This window comes from Poecilia latipinna, unplaced genomic scaffold (genome assembly GCF_001443285.1).
Source record: "Poecilia latipinna isolate Pla-1442-1.1 unplaced genomic scaffold, P_latipinna-1.0 Scaffold797, whole genome shotgun sequence".
NCBI lineage: Eukaryota > Metazoa > Chordata > Actinopteri > Cyprinodontiformes > Poeciliidae > Poecilia > Poecilia latipinna.
Window position 1 is genome coordinate 52,627 of NW_015113413.1, and position 14,885 is coordinate 67,511.

At 37.1% G+C, this 14,885-nt stretch overlaps 1 protein-coding gene across 2 annotated transcripts in view; it reads right to left on the reverse strand.

The window, feature by feature from the left end:
- LOC106956215 (vasoactive intestinal polypeptide receptor 2) overlaps window positions 1-13,577 on the reverse strand; it is a 46,587-nt gene extending 33,010 nt beyond the window's left edge. For both annotated transcript variants that reach the window (XM_015046915.1, XM_015046914.1), the window contains exon 1: window positions 13,306-13,577. In XM_015046915.1, coding sequence (XP_014902401.1) covers window positions 13,306-13,356 — 51 coding nt within the window. In that variant the 5' untranslated portion in view covers window positions 13,357-13,577. The remainder of the gene's footprint in view (window positions 1-13,305) is intronic.
- Window positions 13,578-14,885: the final 1,308 nt, after the last annotated feature.

Consider the following 14,885-nt stretch of genomic DNA (forward strand, 5'->3'; position numbering starts at 1 on the left):
CCAGCCAGCATCCAACCAGCATCCACCCAGCATCCAATCTGCATCCAGCCAGCATCCAGCCAGCATCCAGCCAGCATCCAGCCAGCATCCAACCAGCATCCAGCCAGCATCCAGCCAGCATCCAGCCAGCATCCAACCAGCATCCAGTCAGCATCCAATCAGCATCCAGCCAGCATCCAGCCAGCATCCATCCTTCAACATGTACATGTGGCAGCATCTGTTTATGGGAAATGGAAGAACAGATTCTGATTCATCTTTTGAAAGGTCCTGAGCAGCCTCACGTCAAACCAGAGCAGCCGAGCTGAAGGCAACTGAATGAGAAGATGACTGAAGTGTCGCAAAATTCCTGAAGTCAGATGACTAAAAGCCACAATTTACTCTTTACATTGATGCTGACGAACTGCCGTTATGCTCTTTGTGTGGACGAAAAGTTGCATCTTTCTTCAGTTCAGTGTTTTCTGAGTCATTCAGAGTTTGACACCAACTAAAGAACTGACGTTTTTCTGACCACCTGTCTTAATTTTTGACTGGTTCTCCAGTTTTCACAGAGGAGATTGAATCCCGTGGTTCTCTGTTCGATTGTAGCATTTAACTTTTCTATAGCTCCATCTGGTTGAGCACTTCAATACAGGACGGCTCTGCGTCCTGTCGCCTGAAAGAAACGTTTCAGGATAAATATTCTAGATTTACAACATGTTCTGCACAATTCAACATTTCTGACTTTAAACTCAGAATTTTGACTTTAAATTCAGAATTCTGACTTTATTTCTTTCAAAATTCTGACTTTTTAATGTAATTGACAGAAAAAAATTGAATAATGGTGTAGTGTGAAGGTTTATGCAAAGTCCTGAAATTTGTGATGGAAACAGATAAATGCTTTCATCGCAGAAGAACCTGATGATTTTATTTCTGAAGTCAGGTGCAGCTGTGTTCAGAGAAGCAGGACAAATTCAACAGATGTTCAGTATGTTGAATCCTATTGGTCGTCTTTATCTAACTTAACTTCCTATCGTAAGGAAATATTACTGCTGAGCTGAACTTTTCTGCTAATATTCCTGCTGCGGCACTCCGCTGTGACTTCCCTGCCCTGGATTTCTGAAAGGTCATCTGTCAATCAAACGTGTAGGGAGCGCATCTTCTGCTTGTTTCGACCGTAATGGATCTTTATTGTGCTGCTGCCCATCTGTTTCCTCGCTAAACAGCAGATGAAGCAGAAGCTGCAAAGCACAACCAGACACACATTTCCAGCTGTGGTTTGGCTCCTGGGAAACAAGCTGGATAAAAAGCAGATGGAATCAGACGTTTGTGACAGAAGCCAAAAATCTGTTCTTCATTTAAAGGTGAGAGTGAAAGAGGAAGACGAGGCTTGGATCTGATTCACTCAGAGGAAATCTGTTCCTGTCAGATGGCGTTTAGTGGCTTGTCCTGCCAACATGTCTCCCTCCCTCTCTCTCTCTTTCTCCTTTCAACTTTCTCTCATCTCAATTTATTCTGCCCTTTTTTCAGATTTCCCTCTTTGAAGAGGGAAGCTTGTCCGGCTCCTCGTTCCCACAGATGTGGGAACGAGGAGCCATCTCTCTGTGAGGATGATGATGATCTGTGAGGAGATGGCACTGTTCCTGAGCAAACCAGTGACAAACACTGAGCAAAGTGTTTGTCACTGACAGGTTTGGTGAGCCAGGGACGATTCAGGTGGTGAAAAATACATCTTTATCTCAAAGGACGGATCCTCCAGGCTAATTTTAAAACGATATAGTCAGTTTTATGCTGATAGAGCCTCAAATATAAGAACAAATGGACAAAAATCAATTCATATTTGAAGGTGATTCTCGATAGTCAGTAATAACTGAGGTTACTATGAGGTTTACAGTGCTCTTTTCAAAGGATGGTCTAGTAAATCTAATTTACAAATAGTTTTTTAGCAAGATATAAGAGTATATTTTAAGTCAATAACCTTTAATATGGATGAAAATGTACTGGTTCCAAAGGCAGATTATTTCGCTTACAAAATGTCTGGTATAAGTGAAATAATCTTACAGTGGAACTGCTTTTTTAAAAAAATCAGTAGTAAGGGATTATTCACTTTAAACAAGCTCTTATGTTCTGCTCAAACATTACTTCTAAGCCCGTTTTGTCTTATTTGAAGTGTACTAAGAAATTAGCACCGGAAACTAGACCAAAGATTCTTGGTAGGTTTTGTGTTTGTAGTGAAGCGCCTTCCAACAAAGATCCTCTCTGAAAGAGAGCACACACTCTAATAAAAACAAACATCAGAATACTGACAATATGTCTTATTTGAATTGACACAATTTAATTTAGTTAATTAATATTGAAACGGTTTGCTAAAGATCAACAAATATCGAATGTTAGCTAATAATCTCATTGCACTTATCATTTCTTTTTGTATTTTAGATGTGTTTAATTTGTTCAATATTCAGAATAAATGTTATTTACTTTGGTTTCAGCTGCCAAACAGTGAACTGGATCAGGATTTCTGACTTGGTAGTGCTTCATTAGATCAAAACCTTTAAAAACACGGTTTATTTTCAAAAGGTTAAAGCTTTGATATCATTTGGACTATATAAGCTCCTTAAAAATAAGGAGCTTGTCAGCAATTTGTCATTTTAATTTAAATGCTCAGCAAAAAAACAGTTTTTTGCAACTTAAAAACTGAACATATTTCAAATATTTTAGCAAAAAAAGAAACTCATTTACAATACAGAATATTTATGAATTAATGATCTACATCCCAAGTTTTCTCCTACCAACTTTACAAATGTTAAAAAAAATGTTCTGCTGCTTAAATCAACAGTGATGCACAGCAATTCCTGGCATCGAGTGCTGTTGGGTAAAGAGTGGCAGAGCTCCAGTTGAACTGAAGAAGGGACTGCAGCAGAGGTTACCAGAGCAACAAGCAGGTCCAGGAAAAAAAAAAAGAAAAAGTGGGTCTGTAAATCCTCTAAGGCGACATTCGATGCATAAACCTTCAGTGTGAGTTACAGACTAATTACAAAACAAATGAAGTCTGAAGGCGGACCAAGAAGTAGCAACAGATGCACACCAGACTCCTGCTGTTTTTATCTTATTAAAGGAGGAGTTCCCAACTTTCTTCTGGAAAACTGAACAAAATCATCACCGTCAAAAACCTGCTAAAGCCAAATTTCTTTCACTGGAAAGCGATGAATGTCAAAAAGCGTTCAGCTGCAAGTACAAGTTAGTTTTAGTTCTACCAGCAGTAAAACTATAAAGGGAAAAGAGGAAAATCATTCATGTTGTCAGGTTTTAATAAGCGTTGGAAAGCAGAAGTTAATGTCTGTTGTTATACCCAGAATGGCAGAAGGTCGATGATGTTCATCCAATCAAATGAACAGGTTGAGTTGGGAGGAATTTATTTCTGATACCTTCAAATTTACAGGCTGCTGTTTGCCTCCAATGCAATATTAGAGCATTTTAAATGATGTGGTTATTCTTTTCCTTGCTGCAGCAGCAGCATAAAATAAAGCATTAGACAATAAGTAATGAAAAGGGAAGATTTACTAAGGCTCTGGACTGACTTATTATAAAAAAGTTAATACTGAGCAGCTTAAGGAATTCATTAAATCCTCATTTTACATATTCTGATGAGGAGAAAGTGAAGTTTTTCTTCTCATATCAGTTTACTGGAGTATAATCTAAAGAAGGTTGAAAAAATGCTTCCTATAGCACTAATAATAATGTTGAAATAATATTTGCCACCCACGCTATTGCGTAGCGTAGCTTTTAGACTTAAGCAAACCTTTTTAAATAGACATGAAAAATGTTAGTCTCTTGTATTTAAGCATTTTGAATATATAAATGAACAGTTAAATGATGCAGATATGCCAACAAAAACCATCTTGTTCATGTTGCAATCAAATCAAATCAAATCCAGATTTTTTTTCTGGGTAAAAAGGAAAAGGTGAGTTCTAACCAAATTTAAAAAGCATGAAACAAATTGAAATTTTTATAACAATGAAGAGATCTTTTTGATATTGATCACTATTTTAAAATAAGTCTGTTTTTTTGGAGATCATCTCAAAAGTGTTTTGTGATGTAAGGAGGGATCCAGACAGTAAGAAGTAGGTTCAAATCTTCACCTTATCAGAGGAAACTCAACATTTGTTCCAATGGTGATGAAAAAGTTGCTCCATTACCTCCAATAAAAAGCCGACTTTGATCCTCCGTCTTCGAGGGATCACTAACAATCTCTCTCTTGTTTTTATGAAGTAAATGAATCCTTCTTCTCATCCCGACTATCCAAACAGCCTCAAGTGGCAGCGCTGCATCCGACATGAATAAAAACAGCCATTGTGTTTGAAGCCCTGAAGCATGTTGACAGTTTTTATCAGCTGCTCTGTTTGAAGCCTGTTAGGAGGCAGAGCTCAGTGTTTCTGATTGTTCAGATAGTGCAGAGTCCCTTCATCTCTCAGCAGCCACAGGCACTGATGATTCAGATATGTTTGGTAAAGTTTAGATTAATAAGAAGTCAGTAAGAAGTCATTATCGTTCTTAGTGTGTAGCAGCATCTCTACACTGCAAAAACACAAAATCTTGCCAAGTATTTTTGTCTGGTTTCTGGTGCAAATATCTCTGTGAACTTGAAGTAAGTAACTTTTCAGTGAGATATGGGAGATTATTTTAAGTAAGTGAAATAATCTGCCATTGAGCTTTTACCAACAATTATTTACTAAAAACAAGCTCTGGTGTCTTACTGAAAAGTTACATGTAAGTAAGTTTTGTCTCATTTGAAGTGCACTAAGATATTTGCACTAGAATCAAGACAAAAATACTTTGTGTTTTTGCAGTGCAGGTCAGAGTTCATTGGAAGGGAAGACTGCTGCTCATTTGTTCCTCCAGCTGGTCCTTGAGGGAAACAGGACAGCTTTCCTGACCCTCAGGCCAGAGTTGCCCCACATCTAAAATGATATAAATAAGCAAACGTCCACAGAAATGACTGTTGACCTCTGATGGGGCCCCGGAGCGTGACCCCACCCTGAGTTCACCATCTGCTGCAGGGATGCAGCGTTACTCAGAGAACTCAGTCATCATCTTCATCGCTGCAAAATTACACTTTTCCTCTTTTTCTGTTCTTCCTCCTTCTGCATGAAATGAATTTGGTCTGCATTTTATTGAGTGAACTCAGAAACGATTTATCATTCATTAATTTAGTTCAACATAATCCAGCTGATCTCAACATCTGTTAATTACAATTGGAGGTAAAATAAACATTTAACCAGACAGAAAGATGCCTTGTCCTTTTCTCCTCAAATGAAATCACAGTGGAGTTGTCTGCATCCATCCATCTTCTTCACTTTGACATAAAATGGTATCAATAAACTTTACTGTACTTGTGCAGCAAAAATGTCCATTTGTGCTACTTGAGTTTGAAACTATTAGTGAATGTTAACTGTGAAGGATTGGTTGACCTCTGATGACCTCTGGAAGGTTTTTACCAGAATTATCTTTAAACTTGTAATGGCACAAAAGAAAATTTATGCAGCACAAACATAGCAGAGTTCACTTACAATTTTGTTTTACTTGAAGAGGATGGGTGGGCTTGTTGCCCTTTCATGACTTCTGGTCACATTAATTCATGTCTTTAAAATGATAGCAGCACTTTTTTTTTCCTTTTTGCCGCACTAACGTAGCACAAACGTTTTTTTTGAGTAAGGTGGTGGAGTTGATTGACCATTTGGCCTGTAAACCTTCATTAATATCTTCAAAACAAAAGCAGCACAAACATAGTCCAGTTGACTGACACCAGTTTTGTTTGATTTCATTTGTGTGGAGGACTGGCTGACCTCTGATGACCTCTGAAAACATTCATTATCTTTAAAATGACAGCGGCACAAACAAATATTTGGCTGCTCAAACATTTGACATCAATTTTTCCAGATTAGAGGAAGGTGGCTGGGCTGACGTCAGTCTGAACCAACTCAGTTTGTTGCTGATATATTTCCACACAGAGGGAGCAGCTGCAGTCTTTACATCTGAACCGTCCAGTGAATCAGGGGTGACTCAGCCCAACGAGCCGCCGTCCAGCCCCGTTTACCCATTTAGACAAGCTGCAACATAAACACACAACTCCAAAACACACCTTGGGTGGTACTCAGTTCAGCAGAGACCTGTGTGTGCCTCATGGCGGTTCATGAGAACTGACAGATTCATTTTTCTGAAAAAGCTGGTTTGGATGTCAGAGTTTTTAATCTTGAACCTTTAAAAGTGTTTTTCATTAAACCTACATTTTTATATTTAAATGTTTTTTTTTTTTATTGGTCTGCAAAAATGTTCAAATCTTAAATGCCATGTTTTTATTTGCTGTAAGCAGAAACTTAATATGCTTAAAGCTGCAGTATGTAACTTTTATGAAAAAAAGTTTCATACTACAATATAAGACGGATAAAAAAAACTGAGCTCCTGTGCAAAACATATAAAATCATGTTTTTGTAAAAGTTACATACTGCAGGTTTCATGGAAATAATATCATCTTCTGACCTTTAAGCATTTTTGTGGCTTTTCCTTTGAATTATTTCCTTAAAACCATGGGACAAAATTTAGATCAAGTTTAAAGATGTCTACAAATAAAAAAATATTAATTGTTTTCTATATAAAAAAGTACAAACTAAAATAAAATTTCAAGTGGAAATCTGAAACTATCAGTCTGATCACGCCAGCACCAATCCGATACTGACACCGACTTCTTACTGATATTATTGATATTTTGTATCAATCCGCCTCCAACCCCACAGAGTTATGCATCATGACTGAAGCAGACCCCTTAAAGAAAAAATCTAAAGACCAAGCAACACATTTCAGTTTGTGTTCATTCAAAGCACGCTTCCTGTGACTGTACTGGGTCAGATCTGCACATCCTGCCGTCCACATCCAGAGAGAAAAACTAAATGTGGCTGGAAACGTGTTCACACCTGAGTCCCTGCTGTCCTCCGGCGCTCTGAGGATCCAGAGAAACAACGAGCAGCAGGTCATCCTCTCTTCCTGAACAATCCCACCTGTATGTGTTTTAATTGCAACTGACTGACGGTTCTGGGACACCGGCCTTTACTTAAAAAAAACAATCACTTTCTACTCGCACTTTTATAATAACCTCAGCATCCATTAATTGGTTTGAAAGAAAACCATATCAAAGAAGTTTTTAAATTAAATTTGCAGCTACACTACGGAGTTTGGCATTTGCCTCCTGTGCTCATAATGAGTTCTGTGTGAGATTCAGCCATTTCTCTTGTAAGAGTTAATTCTAGAGAAATGCCAACCCTCCTGCCTCAGTAAGACTTGTGCACTATGTCGAATTTAAAGGGTAATGACTTCATTTTGCAGCAGAGATTAGGTCTGAAACAAATACTGTCTGACAGTGAAATTCAGCTCTGTATTCTGTTGTAAATGACACTTTAATTTACCTCAGAGATGCCCAGCCCTGGAAAACTACCATAGAACAACTTTTAGCCCATTATCAGGGTTTTCTGTAGGGTGTTTGCATATTCTCCCCATTAATGCATGTCTCTTTGAGTTCTGTTCTGTTATTTTATCCTGTTTTGTGTTTATTTAGTTTACTATGGTGAGAGGGAATGGTGCAAAACATTTCAGCTTGATTTGTTGAAAGGTCTTATATGACTGGAAGGTGTGTGTGACTCCTAGTTTTATTTTAAAGGCAGAAGCACAAGTCACCTTAATCGACTGACTGATTACTCTGTTAATTACATGCATTTGATCATATTATCCAGACAAACTGCCAGGCAGAAGGTAAAATCAATCAGTGACTAATTATTTAATGTTGGGATGCTGTTAAGTCTCCAAGCGCAGGTATGTTTATTTCTTCCTGCTGTTGCTTTCAGCTCAACTCTTTCTCTTAATAAACATAATTTTCTTATCCACACTAAACTGTCACTATTACAGAGATAATATCTGCCATCCAGGATGTGCTGCAAAGAAAACACTGACATTTTTACAGCATCTTTACTTCATTAAGTCCTGCGTTTTCCTGTGAGGTCAACACAGATACGCCTCCCTCCCACTGAGATGACTCTTCCTCATGGTTTCTCTCTTTATCTTCTTTTGTTGGATTGGCATGACTGCACTGATTCAGTTTTAGCCAAAAGCTCAATAAGAAACCTTTGGCTGTTTTATAATCACATTTCCTGACTGACAACCACAGACTCTGTTTCTTTCTCTTTTCGTGGTTTTTAAAGGGGAAATATGATGTATTTTCCAACATAAAGGGACATTTTATATCACAATCAATTAACTATGTTACCTTAAATTATTATATATCAAATATAACTGAAAAGAGATTTGTCTTGGTAATTTAATGCCTTGAAATTCGGCCTTTGTCTCTTTAAAACTCCCTGATCTTTCTGAAACTCTGACTTCAGCAAGTCATCACAGCATTACTCCTCTATTAACCCTTTAACGACATTTTTACCAGAAAAGAAGCTTATACAAGGAGCTCAGTTGATGTTTGCTAATTGCTGCTGGCTAGTCTGAAGGAGCTGTGCAGGGGAGTTGAGAGGGAGAGCTGTTCTGGTAAGTAGAAACTTGGAAGCTGCAGCTATGAGGAGGTGCTGCACCTTGAAAGAGGGCCTATGTCCAACCAGGCGTTTTGCACAGCTGAATGGTTGCCATGGAGATTAAAGGATTTCTCAAACATACAATAAAGAATCAAGGCAACACTCCAGTTCTGTTTTTGATTAGAGAACAACATTACAACATGATGTAAAGCTCAACAAAGGTGTTTTTAAGTTGTTCAGGGTCAGCGAATTTTACAATCCAAGCAAGTTTGCACAAACAAAATATTTTTGAATTACTTAACAATTAGTTTAATTTCATTTTCAGGTCTTAGGAAAAATAAAAATCTAAAACTTTTAAACACAGGGGAAAAAGTGGAATGAGTCCAATTAACCCTAACCCTAACCCCATAAATACAGAATTGTGACTGAATGCAGCCTTTCCTATTGTATTAATAAAAGAAATAACGCTCATAGGAGAAGCTAAAGTTTCTGCAGTTGTTCTGCTGGGAACCCTGAGGACTCAGAAGCTCATTTAAAGTAGCATCAAAGCTACAAAGTCTGTGATGTGCATATGGACCTCATATATGTTAGTAATGATGAAAATAAAAAAGCATTGCTGTTAAAGAGGATTACCATAGAAACAGCTGAGGGTGACTGCCTGCATCCTATTTGTATCACAAGATCTGATGATATGTGGTATAAATCAGACTTTGATTGCTAGTTGAGTTCGACATGAGTAAATAATCTGTGTTAAAGGAGCAATGTTATGTATTTTCCAGGCACATAGTGCTGTTTTATGGCACAACCAAGTAATTATGTTACCTTCTACATTCTAGAATGGCACCTAAAGTAGACTAATTACTAAAACTTTGGTAAAAACTAAATGTGAAAGATTAAACTCATAATGTGTTCAGTTCTTTTCATGTTAATCAAGTCTTCTCCCAGATCAACCTTTAGACTTTTTAAATAGTCTCCTGTGACATTTTCTCATAGTTTCAGTTTGCTTCAATTTAAAATCTTATTAAAAACACACAGAGAGCGACAAATCCTGACATTTAAGAGGCTTTTAGAAGAGAATATTTGGCATTTTGGGCTGATTAAATAAAATAAAATAAAATAAAGAACAGGCTGCTGCAGGTGTGTAAAACATCAAGCAAAAGACATTTTGTGTGTCTGAAACCAGTTTTTCAGGTAGCGTCCATAGAATTACACAAAACATCCCTAAAGAACAAAATGCTCAAATTCATCCTTTCATCCAGATATCATCATTAACTGCAGTCAGGATGATTTTGGACCTTTGCTTTGGAACCTGAGCTGCTGGACTGATAGCAACATGTTAAAATTTGACATGTTTTAATCAAAGTCACAAAAACCAACCAACTGGCATGGTGTTAATTTATTCATTCGTTGTTTTGATTGGCTGAGTGTGAAGTAAATGAAGCATTGTTGAATGTGGATGATCACGGTGCTCAATGTGGTTCTCTGTGGGAACTGATCCATGCACAGAACCATGGTGAGGATTTTGGAGAATGTTACATTTAAACCATAAATACGATTCACTCAATTTCAACTAAAAATAGGAGATATGTTTTTGAGTGTGAATAACCTCAATTATTCCTTTTTTTTTTGTTTGTTTGTTTTTATTATCAGTTATTGGAATAAAAAAAAACCCAGAACGATACACAGCTGAAGTCAACTGTAAATTTGCATGCAAACTTGCATGCTTCTGTGCTATTTTTAAACTTAAATGCTTTTTTCTGCCAATCATGCAGACAACCATTGGTTGTAAACTGATGAAAAAAATGCTTACTCTTTGTCTCACATTATACCAGCCACTTCTTCACCTGATGTTGTCTTTTGTGTCCCATCTGTGTGGGAGATGATTATTTTTCCCTGCAGGTTTACATGTGGTTTCTTGAATTTGTAAACGTAGAGTGGAAGACAGGGTTTTAACACAGCATGGGTACAGTAATGTGAGTTGAGTTGGAGTGGTTTGGGATCATTGTAAAACCCAAATCTTAACCTTTTAAGGAGCTAAAGCAGGAAAGGTTTATTCGGGTTTCATGTCAGACACAAAAAGTTCACCACCTTACATACAGGGTATGTAAACATGTGGTTTCTACTGAGTCTAGCCACTTCAGACTTCAGATCTCTGAATTAAATTATGTCTGAAACCTTAGCATTCCTTCAGACTTAGTGTGAGCTTTCATCAACAGCGGGTGAATATCTTAAAGATGGGGATTACCTAGGAATATTTAAACTCCTCTGTAAATCAGGAGTCTGTTTGAAAGATCTACACAGTTGTTTAAGCTACACAAATGAATCTATAGCTCATAGGACTTATCCTGTCTGGGACCGATGATAAAACCTGACATCTGACACTGCAGCAACAAGAAGCCTCCGCCGTCTGAGACAGCACATCATCAGTTTTAATGCTGGGGGATCCGAGCATGAAAACACGGTAACTTCTTTTGCTAATCATCAAGTTAATCACAGCGCTGTGCCTGGAGACGCCGTTCTGGGATCACTGAAGAGCTCCACTGTGAGTAACACATTATAATCTTAACTACATCTTCAAATGGCTCAGCACACATTTTGTAAGATTGTATGATCAAAATTGTAGTGTTGAAATTGGTTTATTTTGCAAAGCTGCAATGGAGACACTTTGTTTGCATCACATGAGTCACATGACCAACAACTGGATGTTGCTTGTGGAGAAGACAACAGGAAGTAGAGGATGATGGCGCAGCATGATTTTAATGACTTATCGTATGAGCAAATTTACTCACAAGGTATTTTAATTGTGTTTCTTATTTAATGGAAACACTGTGATTGCAAAATTATTATTTTTTTCAACAATATTGACAAAGATTTATGTATGTTTGTAGTGGAAATGTGACCGGTCTCACAATGTTTTGATAAAGATGTTTCTGGTCCTTTTGGAAGCGTCATGAACAGAGCAAAGACTCAGACTAAATACCATTCACACCAGCTGTGTTTTCACTACAAATGTCTGCAGAACTTTGTTGATATTCCTCTAACGTAAAAAGAAAAACACAATTTCACAACTTTCCATGATTGATGATTCCACTTTCCATGGTTGTTCACATGAATTAAAATCTGCTAAATCACTTAGTTTAATTTGTTTGCCCTTGAACATGATGAAAAATTGATCCATTTAAACCACTAATTAAATAAAACAGTAATCGAGTAAGTAAGAAGATGAACCACAGAACAGTTTGTGTCTCAGCTGCCATTTCTTTGTGTGTTTGAGGTGGCAGAGTGCTTGGATTTACACGATTAAACACACATTTGTTTGGGGTGACGAGAACATTTTACACCCCAGCCTGCATTTAAAGTGACGAGGCCGGCGGGCAGAGACACAGACCACTTCCACTGTTGGTCCTGCGAGGCGGATCAGTGCAGAGAGAGGCCTGATAATGTGTGACGTTCAGGAAAAAAAACAACAAAAAACCTCAGATTACAGCTGGAGGAGGCCTCAGACAGAACAGTCAAACAGTGTGAGGTTAATTCTGCAAATTATCTCAATTAATCAAGATGCAGACGCCTCTGCAGCAGCAGCAGCAGCAGCAAAAAGCAGCAGTGCCTGCAGTAAATGAAAAACATGCAGTTTCTTTATTTATTAGTGGCTAAATTATTAAAATGTAATTTTCTCTACAAATTAATGATTTGATTATGAATCAAAATCAGAATGAAAAGATCTCACCTTACCTCATCTCACCTTATCTCATTCACAAAGTATAGGAAATTCTGGACATGTGAAATAAACTGGTAAGCGATCGTCACATTGATCTGTATATCCTTTTATGCCATCTTGACTAAATATTTATGTACCTGTTGACCCCATTTATGTTGGAATAAATTAAAATTAAGCTTTTATGACCAACTTTCTATAACACTTTATTAGTTCTATCTTAAATTTATTCAAAACAGTAAAATGGGTGTACCACAGAGTGTTATATTAAGCTCTTCTGATTGTGTATTAGCAAATTAAAATAAAACAGCTGACATTAGGAAAAAGTGCCCAAAACTGTAAAAATTCAGTCTCTTTGCTCTGGTAAGATGATGCCTGCCTGTTGACACGACCAAATTAGATTTATTTGCACTAATTTTGTCTTACCTTTCCAGTAGTAGAACAACTTGGTACCAAGCAAATCAACTGGTTTTAAAACGATGCTGTTGCACAAACAAGATCAGAAGATTTTAGATACAAAAGAAATGAAACGGCATGGCTGAAAATTTTAGAAAAATCATAATTTTCTAAACTTTTATTTTATAGTACATATTTATTATATAAAACAGACTTTTGGATGTGTTAAAAATATTTTTAATAACCCAGTGAAGGTTATTAAAATGTGTTTAAAACCGACATGACAAAAGGGCAGTAAAGGAAACGCAAATTCAATAGCATTCAAAATATTTTATAGGAAAATTTCTGTTTCATTTCATTGAAATGGTTTCTGGATGAACAGAAGAATAATCATTTCCCTTTTTGCTGAAATCAGTAATCCTGATGAAATATAGTGTGCACCCAATTTGAAAATAATTTTTATTGTGTAAATTAATTAATTGCATTGCAAATAAATGTATATACATTTGTTTGATGTTTTAAGCCAGGATCATTTTATTCCAGATCCACAAACTGGATAATCTGAGCTCATATTTCTGAAAACCCCACATTTTTTTACCAACTTCCTTGCTGTGCAAGACTTTCAAACATGAAGTTTATTGTCAGAAAACTCACCATGAGTGGAAACATCCAGAGAAAAAAGGTGAGGAGGCTCAAACTTCTCATTTTCAGCCCTCAGGTAGACACAAACCAGCCAGATGTCCTAACAGGAGAAACTCAGGCTTTTATCACTTCATTTGAACTCCATTCCACAGCGATTCTTTCTGGTGAAAAGAGTTTGAATCATTGTTAATTTCCAGAAATAGTGCAGAAGAGAAGCACAAAAGCCCAGATTGTGATGTCCTGTATCCACACTAGTCGCTTCCACTGAGCTGAGTGAGCAGAGGGATCACTTACCCACAGCTGACTACTGCTGTCAAGCTGGCAACGCTGGGATGCTCCATTTCTCCCTCTGACTTTCAAAATAAAGACCAAAGGGATCTACAACTGGCTGGAATATTGAGAAATATTTATTTTAGATGTAAAATCAATACAGTAAGAACACTGAAGGCTGTTTAGTTTTCATAAATTTTAATAAAATATTGTAACACGGATGGCTTTACAGCATTCAAAGGAAAGTTAGCATAACGAGGAGAACAGGACAAAATAGAAAGGAGGAAACAATTATATCCAGATTATGTTTTGGTGATACAGGGTTAAATACGTTATTTACAATGGAAATATGACTGTTGTTCTCAAGAAGAGACAGTGAAACATGTTTTAAATCTGATTAAACTGTCCTTTAGTGGTAACATTTAAGACCTGCAATCAACGTATTTAATACCAACTTACAATTTTTAATGAATTTAAGACATTTTAAGGCCTTAACCTTTTTAAAAAGATTTTTTTAAAGTGTTAAAACTATCTGAACATATCTCTCGCTTTGGCTATGTAGGATCTGGATATTGCTGAAAAGTTTCCTTGCAACTATCAGGAATTTTCTCAAGATCTTCACCTTTCAAGACTTCCCAGTTACTCCCAGTAAGATTTTTTCAGTAGTTTCTTTTTCAGATTGCAGGATCATGAGAGGTTTTTTTTTCTGCCACTAAGTCCTCTCTATTTAATTTAAATCATCAAATAAATACCACTGTCCTCATAATGTGGCTACAGTGGTAAAGTTAACTGAGGATCCTGTGTTTTATAGGAAGAAAGCTCACCAAGTATCTTTAAAGGTCAGTTTCAGTGTGAGCTGATAAAATGTGCAGTGTGATCCCAAACACTTCAAGTCGGGTGTCTGGAATTAGAAGAGGACAGAAATATACCCTTACAGAAACATCCCTCTCCTTCTATGTAAATACTCTCTGCTTCTGTGTACATGGTTTCCATCTGGAAGCAGAGTGAGGATCAAGTGGCACAGATTCACACAAAGCCAGACCGTCGCTGGCCCCGTCGCAACGACGTGTTGAAATACGCTGGCACAGGAATGCTAACCAGCCGTCAGTTGTCTCCTGGTGTTTTATGGTTTGTGTATAAAACAGATTTAAACATCGCAGCTTCTTTAACAAAATGTACCCTCCAGATTGAGACAGAGGGGGAAAGATGTCACCAGGCTGTTTTTGTCTGTCGTCTCATTTTTATCACCATCTAATTTCTTGCTTTAATCAACAATAAAAGTTTAAAGTACAAATAACCTAATTAAGTGACAACTAAAGATA